Consider the following 12,645-nt stretch of genomic DNA (forward strand, 5'->3'; position numbering starts at 1 on the left):
ACTGAGCAAGCAGCACTGTTATTGCCGATTGATAACATATTTGACAACCTCTTCTGCACTTTCACTCACTTACGCAATATTCCCCACAACGTTAGATAGATAGCATTGTGCTGAATACAGGTCACAATCAAAAAGCTCACACAAAGCCCTAGTATAGCCCAAAGCTTGAAATTTCAATAACTAATTGCGGATGTAAAGTAAAAAAATAGAAAATCCGTGTTTGAAAGTACATAATGATTTATTTTATAACATTTGAACTGCTACATGCCTGAAAACTTATCAACTAATATCAAATTCATTCAGCAGCATTTCTTTGACATTTTATTTTTACAAGCTTTTTATTAATTTTATTTTTTTTCCTAATTAATTTCCTGTTGGATTCAGAATATCAAAGTAATTTTACCTTTAAATGTATTGTAGGCGGGGTAGGTAAGTGTTGACCGTATCCCGGCCTAACGAAACACTGTTGTGCTAGTTTTATAAAGTTTTATTGTTTGCCTATGGTTGTACAAAGGTATGGTATTTGTGGGCAAAAGTATGTCGTTCAGCGGTCTCTGGATATGGTAGAGTGTCGCTGGCTCGGCATTCAGCTATGTTCAGAAGGTCTCTGGATGCGGCAGTGTGTTGCTGGCTCGTTGTTCGGCTATGTTCGGAAGGTCTCTGGATACGGCAGTGTGTTGCTGGCTCGTCCGGCTGGTTGATCTTCCAAGTCCGCGTAGTGTAGTGGTGGCTGGTCAGGAGCTGTATGTTGACTGGTCTGCTGTTGTGTGTCGACGCTTGCTGCTGTGGGTCGACTGGCGTTGTTTGGGTTGTACCTCCTTTTATAGTGTTTCTGGAATCGCCTGACCGATGGTGGTGGTTTGTTGATGCGTAAGAAAGGAATGCACTGTTGTCGAGGCGTAGAATTTTCTGGAACGCTTGATGGAAGTGGTTATTGATGCGTACGAGAGGAATTTGCTTTCGTCGAGGCGTAGTATTTTCTGGAATGCTTGATGCTGTTCCGCTCGATGTATTTTGTTGTTGCGGAATATTCTCGAAGGTTTCGATGACGATGACGACGACGAGATTCCTACAGTATCTACATTTCGAAATACTTTATAAAATGATGGTATTTTATAACGAACATCTATTAGCCACGGCTCTACCTCACGGGCCCGAATGTGAAACGCTGGAAAACGGAAATATCGGAAGGCAAAGATCGAAAATCGAAAGATCTTAAGTCGAAAAATCAAAAAAAAAAGGGTGCATGGTAAACTGTACATACTCACGTATATACTCGCACATTATTACGGGAGGAAAAGCCTGTTCCTCTTGTCCCTGTTGTATCCTGCTCACGCAAATTAAGTGAGTATGTACCTTTTACCACTCGCCCTTTTTTTTTTTGATTTTTCAACTTAAGATCTTTCGATTTTCGATCTTTGCCTTCCGATATTTGCGTTTTCCGGCGTTTCGCATTCGGGCTCGTCACGGAGACCGATTAGCCACACAGGCATTCTTCTATTGACTCTCTTATTGACTTTTCCTTAAAAGATCAATTTATAATACTCCTTAAAAAAAAATAGATTATTAAAATATATGCACCTTGAGTTTTATCAACAGTTGACAAATTTAGATATTATCAATAGTTGACAATATGGAGTCGCATCGAGGGTACCCAAGAGCTATATATACATATGTGAGCTAATTCCCGGGCTGTAGATATATAAATGAGAAAAAATGTACCCTTAGCAAGTTAAGTGAATTTATTGAGCATTCATTTTTATATTTTATATATCGGAGTCCGAGTCGTGGCATTTCAAACGGTCAGTCACAAAAAACCAACCGACTCAGATTCCTTTTTATTATTTTATTAAATTAATAGTATGTGTCAACTAGAGTCTCCAATTTTATTGAAGTAAATCCACTAATAAATAGAAATTTAATAATTTCTTTATAAAAATCATGAATTTCTATTACATCTATAAATAAAAATGAATGTCTGTGTGTGTGTGTGTGTCTCGAATAGGCTCCTAAACCACTGAACCGATTACGATGGAAATTTTAGGATTTGTTGTGTGCATGTCCGGGAAGATTTATGTGAAAAAAAAAACGGGAAAAAACGGGAAAAAACGGGAACGGAAACGGGAAAAACGGGAATAAGTGTCATTGCAACGCTATAATTTCAAATGTTTTCGCGTCGCGACAATGTGTTCGCTGCCTGCGTTTTTCTGACAAATGGGAACGGGAACAGGAACGAGAATGGGAACGGGAACGGGGACGAGAATGGGAACGGGAACGGGAATTGCATGCGTTATTGTGGCATTGCAACGCATGCCAGGTTCAGCTAGTTATAAATAAAATCGTTGAATTCTACCATCGTTGAATGGTTGAATGAAAATCTACCATCGAACAATGAAATGAAAGTACATCGTCGAATGAAATTCTACCATCGTACAATCGTTGAATGAAACCATCCTACCTACTATGTCACCACTATTTGAGTATAATTTATGTACAAGTTTAAAATTCATAGATTTCTGATAAATTTTGAGTTTTTCAGCGTCTCGTAATTCAGCTACTTATGTAATAAAAATGCTGCATTGTTTGTAATTGGCGAGGAAGGTGCATTAGGGTTTACCTGTTAGGCCTTCCTGGTATATATATGTACATATATGTGTATGTAAAAAGTCAGAGTTGGAATCGGTAAATTTTAAAGCTACTCCACATCCCTAGTTAATATGTACATAACATTAAATCCATATCGGCAGTTTATTTTAAATGATTATTAATTGGGCTCGTTCTACATAAAAATGGCACATTTCAAAGGCAATAAATAAAATGATTCTGTAACGAAATTGAATGTGTATGTAGTTTCTTTACTTTATACATAACTCATATTTGTATACGAAATATCAATAGATGAAGTTTTGTGATTTGTTTTCGTGTTTAAATAAACCTGTTAATGTACACAGTATATAAGCGGCTGTTAACATTGTACATTTTGGCAAATGTACATTTACAAATATGTGTATACATATTTGATTGCGTATCTAAAATCCATGTTTCTCAAACTGCCACTTAATACATATGTACATAATTGAAAACTAAGTATATTTTCAAATAATTTATTGTCAAATTGGTAACACTCACAATATCATGTACAGCAAATATTTTATAATACAAGTAAATATATAATGCTTCCAAAAAAAAAAAAATGTAAAAGATATTCAACATGATAAACAAACATAAAATCACATACAATTCAGGAGTGACCTAATCACTGCCCCAATAATAATATAACAAAAAAAAGTAGTATGCTTTTTTTAAGTTCTAACAATACTTACTAAACTAAAGTCGGGTGTAACCTCGATATACAATATTAAAAAAAAAAGTCAGATCAACAATGTCATAGTTATAATAAGACATTAATCATTTACTGTAAGGCGTACGTTTGTCCAACAGTAATTTTATTATAGATTCATTGTGGGTAATAAATATTATACAATTGACAAAACGTTCGGTCGTTACTTAAACGGCTGAAATGAAAGTATTTAGCATAAATAAAATAACGACACTAATTTTACCTATAAACTTTCAAAGGTATGCTCAATATACATAAATAATAATATTTAAGGCTAGAACAGTATCAAGAATAATGATCACATGAATTGTGAAAAATTCTCCCTTCACAAGTATGTACATCAACAGTTAAGGCAGAAAATACATATTATGAATTTAATATAATTAATTACATACATAATACATTTAAAATAAAATAAAGTTTTCCGAAAATTCCAACACAAGCATTTATTTTTCAAACTGATCCAAACGCATTGTTTACATATACATACATACAATTCGGCTTTAAATTCCGTTTTAACTTAATATATAATATTTCATATTTAAAGACTTGCTTGAAAATTACATTGCGAAATTTTAATAAATATTTTTTTTTATAATTTGTACCGTTTCCTGTACAATTTAATATTTTAACAGTTTAATTGACTATCATACACTCCGAAGGAATGGATTTAGAGTTCAAAATATTATACATTTCAATCATAATAATTCAATGCAATTACACCTTGCCCTACAGTTAACAGTACTAATAACATATATATGTAGTTAATACTGTTATCTCATTTGCAGCAGTGCAAGTTCGATATAAAAACATAAAAATGTGAGATGCGCCATCCGCATTCTGCCTCATTTCGATTAGAGAGAAAAGTATAAATATCAGCAACATGAGAGCATAGATTGCAATAGTAAGCTATATTAAATGAATTACAAGACATAACAATTTATGAATTCATAGTGTATTTCTTTTATAAATATTCTAAATTTGATGGGACGTATACTTAAAACAAAATAACAATTCATAAGACGTCACATGTCTTAAATACCGCTGGAATATCATCTGGTTTATGAAAGTTTCTTTATTGCTAAATTTTATCAATAGAATATGGCAGAAGCTGAATGAGATCCAACAGTAAAATCTTTGTATTGTGAAAACACGCAAATCTGAAAATAAGACAAAATTTCAAACGAATGAAATACAATCCTACAATAAAATACAAAAACTAAAATATATTTTATTATAGACACCTTATCCTTGAGCTGCTGACAAATTTGAAGAGCAGACGTTAGCAACCAGAGCACTTCATTCAACCATGGCACGGGACAATCAGCCTGATAAAACTCAAAACGCATCGTTCCTTGAACATTGGAAAGTTGATACGCAGCAAAAACTAACTTATGAGATTGTATATAGAATGAGATGGCCAAATCTTCAGGTAAATTTGGCGATAAGGATTTCTACGATACAAAAAATATATTAATAATTTCATCACACAAATATTAACAATTCGTTAACGTGTTCACAAACCATATTTCGGCTTTTCATTAGTTCATCCATAGTTTTCTTTTTAGGAAGGACTAGCGCAGATCGAGCTCGCTGCAATGCTCCTAAGAGGCAACTAACAATGTGTAATACTTCATCTGCAGACCTAAAATTTAAAAAAAAAATAACTTAAACATCATACTTACTAATAAACTATTCGATTTATAGCACAATATACCTAAAAATGTACTGTTTGTCGACATTATCAATATATCCCAATGCCTGTTGTAAATGATTAGCTGCATCTTGAATTTGCTGCAACTTCCACGGATTCTCCTGTACAATACTGGTGCGACATATCGTGTGTATTTGACGTAATACTTTAAAACTAATATCCTGCGAAAATTATAATACATACGAATTATTAAAACCATCACATAACCACTATCTTATCAACACAAAAACAAAAATCGATTTGTCTCTATCAGAATGTCGCATTAAGTATGAAATACAACTTCAACAAAGCATCAATATCGTATCATAGATAAGCAAAGTGTTGTACATATACAACATTCTTCAATGATCAGCAGTAGAAAGACGTTTTTGCCGCATTTAAACGTATCGAATTTGAATTATGCGCGGCTGTCAGAACAAGAAGGTCACCGCATTGTGTATTTACCGCATGAGTGATGCTATCTCCGGTCAAACTGAGCATACATTTCAGATTCTCTGGAGCAGAAGTCAAAATGAATTTTTCATTCTTTTGATTTTCGTTTCCGTACAATGGAACGGGAAAACGGTGCGCACATTCCTGAAGCATAAAATATGAATAATGTTATACAACGCTAAAAAATAACCAAGTAAAGGCTTTAGAAAATCATACTCACAACTAACACAGTGTGTAATTGATGTAAAATTGCATGAACTTCTTCGTGTAAAACCCATTCAAATTCCATTTGCTAGAACACATTACAAAATAAACGGTATTTTAATTGGGCTATCTGTCATCGGCAAATCACTTTGAAATGTTATCAAGATTGATAACCTCTTGAAAGATTATTGAACTGATTTATTTTCAAAAATACATACATACATATATGCATATGAAAAATTATAATATAAGGCAAACAGTACCAATCCTTGGCTTTTTATTTTATATTAAAATGCGAATTCAACAATTTATTCTCAACTTTTATATATATATATATATATATATATATATATATATATATATATATATATATATATATATATATATATTTTTTATTTTTTTTATATTGAAAACTTTAGTTCCTGGGTTTCATTTTTGCAATTAATAATGGGCACTGAAAGTAATCAGCACGCTGATGATTCAACAATCTCCATACAACAAAGAGACATTTTTATATGTAAAGCATAGTATATTTATTTATTTAATAGTTTTGGACCATTGTGGCATTACAGGAAGAACCTAATGCGCCACAATGGCCTACATTTGAAAAAGATATAAAAACATGATATAAAAACAAGTAAACTGTAAATAAAGGAAAAAAGCAAAAGCAGAAAACATGGTAAAAAAAAATAAAAAAAAAAAGTAACAAAAGGAAAATAATACATCATTCAGAGAGAAAAAAAAAATAACAAAAGTGTAAAAATTAAAAATAAAATCCATAAATCCCATTCTTTGTTTACACTGAGCAAAATTAAAATAGTATATAAAAATGTACAAAAGAGAAAGAAAAAATAAAATAAAACAAAATATGAATAAAAAATAAAATCACAGCGAGGCCCAAATGGAAGAGAGTAGATTAAGATTCCACTCATTCATCACATTCAAATTAAGAAATTAATGATGAGCGCAGGTTACCAGATAAATATATATATATATATATATATATATATATATATATATATATATATATATATATATATATATATATATATATATATATATAGGATCCAAAATTGATATTTCTAATGTGAAACTAAGGTTTATTCAATTAAATATATGAGAATACATAAAAGTTGAATAAATTAAAAAACATATCAAATTTGCATGGGACAAGAATACATACACAACTCACAGTTGAAATTGAAAAATAAATACAATTTGATACATATACATCATACATTATGATTTCATTGACAAAAACGAATGTGTCATGTATGAGTACAATTAAATCAATACGGTATCGCAACGTTTTTTCGCATCGAGTGATATTCGTCGAACGGTCTCGTAAGGCATATTATTACGTGAAGACATGATAAATTTGTGTGCGTTTGTTGGCACGTGACAGCCAGGTGAATTATTGCTATTGAATGGTAATGACAGGTGATGAAAGGTAAGTGAATTTTAATTAAATTACCAAATTGAGAGCCTCCTCCTTTTCGCCGTCTGAGGCCCCTCCTTCGACCCCTGCCATCGCACTCATCGCCATAAATATTCAATTCAACTCAACTCAACTCGTTGCAATACAATAATAACACAACACACGTATAACGCCCGCAAACCGAACACGAATGGCAGCTGACTCTAGTGTTGTCATACTCAATACTTACTTAAATTGCTAGTGCTAAAAAAATTCCAAACTGAATGATTATTCCTTTGTTCGCGGCTCTCCTCTCTGAAACCAAGCATAATTCCCAAGAAACGTGAAAGTTAGATCGGCTTCGGCTCACTAGCTGATTGGCTACTTGAAATTTTAATTAAAAAAAAAAACCCTTAAACGTGAAATCAGAGTCGTTCGAATTTTTATTTACGACTGACTTCAACTCCACCGTTTTGATAATAACTCAAAAATTAACATATTGTAGGAAATCGCACGACTCCTCGCACTCAACCAATTTTTTACGTCCCCAATATTCAAAAGCAAAATTAAGAACTAAGGACGACTTCTAAGCATAGCACGTCACCCTTCTACACCAAATATCAATATTTAAATATACGCAAAGTAATTTTTACTCAACTGATCTCCAGTACAGTTTAGTCCAACCGGCAATAATAGCCTAATTAATGTGCGCGCGCAGAATACGGGAGGAAAAGCCTGTTCCTCTTGTTCCTGTTGTATCCTGCTCGCGCAAATTAAGTGAGTATGTAACATTTACCATGCACCCTTTTTTTATCTTTGTCTTCCGATATTTGCGTTTTCGGGCGTTTCACATTCAGGCCCGTGAGGTAGACCCCCTAATGACACATCACGCATTTACAAATATGTATTTCTATGCTCGGGCTGGTTCGGTGATTATATCCCAAATCCGAATCGGTACCAGAATAACCACCGCTACGAAAATCACTCGCGCGAGCCACTGCGACCTTTGCTGACGACACAGTAGTGATGGCCTCACACGAAGACCCGGAAATCGCCTCATCCTACTTGCAAGAAAATCTCAACCGAATCCAAAAGTGGTTGCAGATATGGAGAGTGTGGGCAAATGAACAAAAGTCTGTCCATGTAACCTTCACAATTAGGAGGAAGACTTGTCCTCCAATAAAGTTGAACAACACAGTGATCCCACAGACAGAGGAGGCAAGATACCTAGGCGTGTACCTGGACCGCAGGTTGACATGGAGGAAGCACATCTGGACAAAAATGAAGCAACTAAACTTCAAGTTCCGGAAACACTACTGGCTGATTGGAAGGAATTCAAAACTGACCAAGGAGAACAAACTCTTGGTTTATAAGGCCATCCTCAAACCAATATGGATGTACGGAATACAGCTATGGGGGTCAGCGAGCAAAACGAACGTCGAAATAATCCAAAGGTTCCAGAACAAAATTCTGAGAATTATACTGGACGCCCCCTGGTTTGTCCCCAACGACATAATCCACCGAGATACGAGGATGACAACGGTCATTGAAGAATCAAGTTCTGCGGTCTCAAAATATAAAGAAAGGCGTAGGAACCACTCCAACAGTCTGACCAGGGAGTTATTAGATAACAAGCCAATAAAAAGATTCAAGAGAGGTGATCCTTTGGACCAGTAACAGAGAGTGAATTGCCAATGGACATTTCACCCACAAGCTAGGGAATAAGAAAGAAGAAATGCGCCGAATGTCCCGAGGAGGACAGATAGCTGCATGTAAATTGGAAGGAAAAAAAAACGATAATTACGCCGACCACACACACGATATCTACTACCGATATTTCCATATCCAGTTCCCATATTGCAGCTTGTGGTTGCTATTTAGGAACTGGATATGGAAATATCGGTAGTAGATATCGTGTGTGTGGACGGCACTATTGACGGGGGTTTTGAGCTGTCAACATTTTCCTCAGTACAGGTCAGTTGACAGTTGGTTTAGTTTACTAACATAGATTTGCGCGAAAGAGGCAGAGAATACTCGTGTTTTGCTTGCTTTCAAATGGATAATAGAAGAAAGGCCGCTCTAGCAATAATCCTCGCGTTCTCGTTGGGAAGTAAACGTCGCAGAAGACCTTGGGTAAAAAATCGGATGTTAAAGCAAAACCAAGATACTCACAATTTAAATATCATGCAAGAAATGCTTCTGAACGATGACAGCAATTGCTTTAGAATGAGTGAAGATTCGTTCGAGAAACTATTAACCTTGGTTTCACCTTATATCACTAAGCAAGACACGCACATGAGACAAGCCATATCGCCGAGAGAAAAACTTGCTGCAGCATTACGGTACATTGCAACTGGCAAAAGCTTCAAGTGCTTAAGTCGCTCAAGCACTCTTCCAGTTTCTACTATGAGTGAGGCCGTTATTACCACATGTAGAGCATTAACTTATGTTCTCAAGGAGTATATAAAGGTAAAAAATAAAAACCATTTTTATTTCAATATTGTTAAAGACCTAAGTAATTTTAATAAAAATAAGGAAAACATTTTGTGTATAAAAAAATTTCCTAGTGAGTATTGCTCGTAATCAAATACTGGTGCATTTACCATGTTTACGTTGTGGACGTTTGATAATGATTTGTGATTTGTATGCCCATTGGATTGAAGTTTGAATTTTCTGATATGTGGAAAACAGTTGGCGGTGTGTTTGAGTAAGGCGTACCTATATATGGCTGATAATAATGAAAAAAAATAATTTATTCAGAGTTACTGTATAAGTCTTTAAGTAGGGCTTCATTATAGCATATTGTTAATACAATTTTCACTGTGTAATCTCTGGGCGGGACTGAGTTCTTTCAATTTCTCAGACCACATCACAACAATCGGATCAACAGATTTTTGGGAAGATTCAATTGTGAGCTGAGACCATAAAGCACATGCTATAGTCAGCAGCTCATTATTTTTTAACATCAGCCCATTCTTGGTTGTTTTCAGCAGAGGACCTTCATTTTTATGAATGTACAAAAGACTTTGTCTCCATGTTGAAAATAATCTTAAAGTTTAATTTTTCAGATGCCGTCAACAGATGCAGAATGGATCGAAATCGCAAATGAATTCGGAAAACTTTACAATTTCCCCAGATGCATTGGAAGTCTAGATGGGAAACACATCAAAATCAATAAACCTTTGAACTCGAGTCCTTTATATTGTAATTATAAAGGCTTTTATAGCATTGTCCTCATGGCTTTGGTTAATGCAAGGAAAGAGTTCATCATGATTGATGTCGGAAATAAAGGAAAAGTCTCAGATGACGGAGTTTTATTTTATACGAAATTTTGGGAACTCTACGAACAACGCAAATTAAATTTGCCGGAGCCGTGTCCATTGCCGAAAGCCACGAAGAATTTTCCATATGTATTTGTGGCTGATGAAGCTTTTCCTCTAGACACAAATATTATGAATCCTTATGCGCACGAAGATTGCGATGCTGAAGAGGAAAATTTTAATACGCGCTTATCTTCCGTACGACAAGTGGTTGAATGTGCATTTGGTTTGATGACTACTAAATTTTGGGTATTTCATTCGCCCATAAACTTGCAACCAGAAAAAGCGTCAATCGTGACAACAGCCTGTTGTTACTTGCATAATTTTCTACTCAAACAGAATGATAGCAACTATGTTCCGTCAGAAGAAAACAAAAACACAATACCTAGCCTTGGAGTTTCTTTGAATCAAAATGCTAAGTTAGATGCAGAAATAGTCAGAGACGAGTTTCGACAATATTTCTTCGATGAGAAAATAGGAAATTGGTAGGTCAACCTGCATATATAGTGTGGTAGCTTTTGCATATGTAATAAGGGCAATTTTCAAAGAAAAAAAGTTGATGTACTATTGACCGCCATGATTATAATAATTATTATGCGTCTTAAATAAATAAATATATATGTACTACCTGATCACTTTATCAATCTCGAAGATTCGCTTCGTTTTACATACCCTTTATACTCTCTAAATGTACTGGTGACATTTGTGCACTGTCTAATTACTATCATTGGGCCGAGACTAGAGGTTGTGATCGAGAATTCTCGAGAAATTTTGATTCTCGTTTCTCGAGGATATATTATGAAAAGTCGTTCATTAGAATCTCGAAAATATCGAGAATATTTTTAATTTACCACTGTTTTTGTGCAATTAACTGATTGATTTATATACTTGTTAACTCGTTAATAATTTTTTGTATGTTTAGTATGAATATATATACATACATACATATCTATGCATGAAGTATGATGTTTTTCCTAACAGGCAAAGATGTTTGATTTATTATTTATGTATGTATTTGTTTCATACATGTTAAATTTTTGGTCAGTATTTTAATATGCGTAGATAGTCAGTATTTTTATTATTTGTCCGGTATGTCCAGTATTTTTATTTTTGGATCAGTGTGTTACCTTTTGGTCACAAAATCACGGGCAAAGCCGGGTAGCAACACTAGGAATTTTATAACATTCCTTGTTACATACTGTTATTTTTAATATTTTAAATTACTATTGCATATTTTTATTTTCTTTTATTATTTTTTTCATGCCTTTTATAATTTTGTTTTTAATATAATTTTACTTTTTTTTCTATACAATGTTCTATTGTATCTCTCTATATCTTTCTTTCATCATGTCTTTAATAAATTTATAAACCCCTAATATAATACATATAGTCTTTACGGCCCTATTATTTTTGTATGTTATCGATTTTATATGCTAAAAAAAACGATTCACTATATTAAAAAAAAAATTTGGATGTGACCAGCCCATGATTCATCTACATATGTATTTCAGCAATATAAAGAGGTAACAAAACAAAATTCGATAATTAAAGTTATTGTATAAAGAATACAAATTTTCAACTTGATACATTTTTGACTTTCTAAGAGGAAAAAATCCCACTTCTGGTTTATTAAATTTAGTAATTTTATTTTCATCAAATTGAGTCGAGAATTATTCTTGATTTTTTTCATGAAGAGCACACATGTTAAAGGGGTTGAAAAAAATAGTGGAACAAAAATCGAAAAAGAGTAAACTGCCAATTCCGGTTGACGGATACTTACCAAATTTTATACATACGTAACTTATGATATGAAATTTCACTTAAATAAACTAAAAGGTTTCTGAGACAAACAAATTCACATTTGACAAGTAATCCGTTTACCTGAAAATCTAAAGTTTTTACTTAATGGTCGTATTCGAAAATTGTCAAATAAATAGGGCGCAAGTAGCATGGCTGCTCCCTGCTTGTAATTGGATTATTTGTCACATTGCGATCGCCCAAAAGACAATTTTTTCCATGAAAATCACGAATACGGAATATTTGGCACTCGAGTTCTCGTCAGTATTGTAGCGAATGCTAAAAGGAGCCGCCGTTATAATTGGTTTCGAAAATTATCTCCAGGCTTAAGTCCTGTACAACCATGCATAATTCAAGGGCAACGACCCCTTCGACCATTCCAGAAGAAAGAGTTCATCGCTCGATCGTAAAAGAACAAAAC

At 33.8% G+C, this 12,645-nt stretch overlaps 1 protein-coding gene across 1 annotated transcript; it reads right to left on the reverse strand.

Moving 5' to 3' along the window:
• Positions 1–3,096: 3,096 nt before the first annotated feature.
• Positions 3,097–7,359, reverse strand: rogdi (rogdi atypical leucine zipper). Its single transcript, XM_077435497.1, has 7 exons — positions 7,165–7,359; positions 5,707–5,778; positions 5,499–5,630; positions 5,058–5,215; positions 4,865–4,985; positions 4,585–4,794; positions 3,097–4,500 (listed from the first exon to the last, which is right to left on the reverse strand). Exons 1-7 carry the CDS (start codon positions 7,234–7,236, stop codon positions 4,432–4,434), a joined length of 834 nt encoding a protein of 277 aa, XP_077291623.1. The 5' UTR covers positions 7,237–7,359; the 3' UTR covers positions 3,097–4,431.
• Positions 7,360–12,645: the final 5,286 nt, after the last annotated feature.

This window comes from Arctopsyche grandis, chromosome 8, assembly GCF_051622035.1.
Source record: "Arctopsyche grandis isolate Sample6627 chromosome 8, ASM5162203v2, whole genome shotgun sequence".
Classification (NCBI taxonomy): domain Eukaryota; kingdom Metazoa; phylum Arthropoda; class Insecta; order Trichoptera; family Hydropsychidae; genus Arctopsyche; species Arctopsyche grandis.

Excerpts from the sequence above, each read along its gene's own strand:
- rogdi (XM_077435497.1), bottom strand. The coding sequence starts at position 7,236 with ATGGCGATGAGTGCGATGGCAGGGGTCGAAGGAGGGGCCTCAGACGGC. Across the intron at positions 5,631-5,706 it reads AATTACACACTGTGTTAGTT|GAATGTGCGCACCGTTTTCC; the intron begins GTGAGTATGATT and ends TTTATGCTTCAG. Across the intron at positions 4,501-4,584 it reads GTCAGCAGCTCAAGGATAAG|ATTTGCGTGTTTTCACAATA; the intron begins GTGTCTATAATA and ends TCTTATTTTCAG.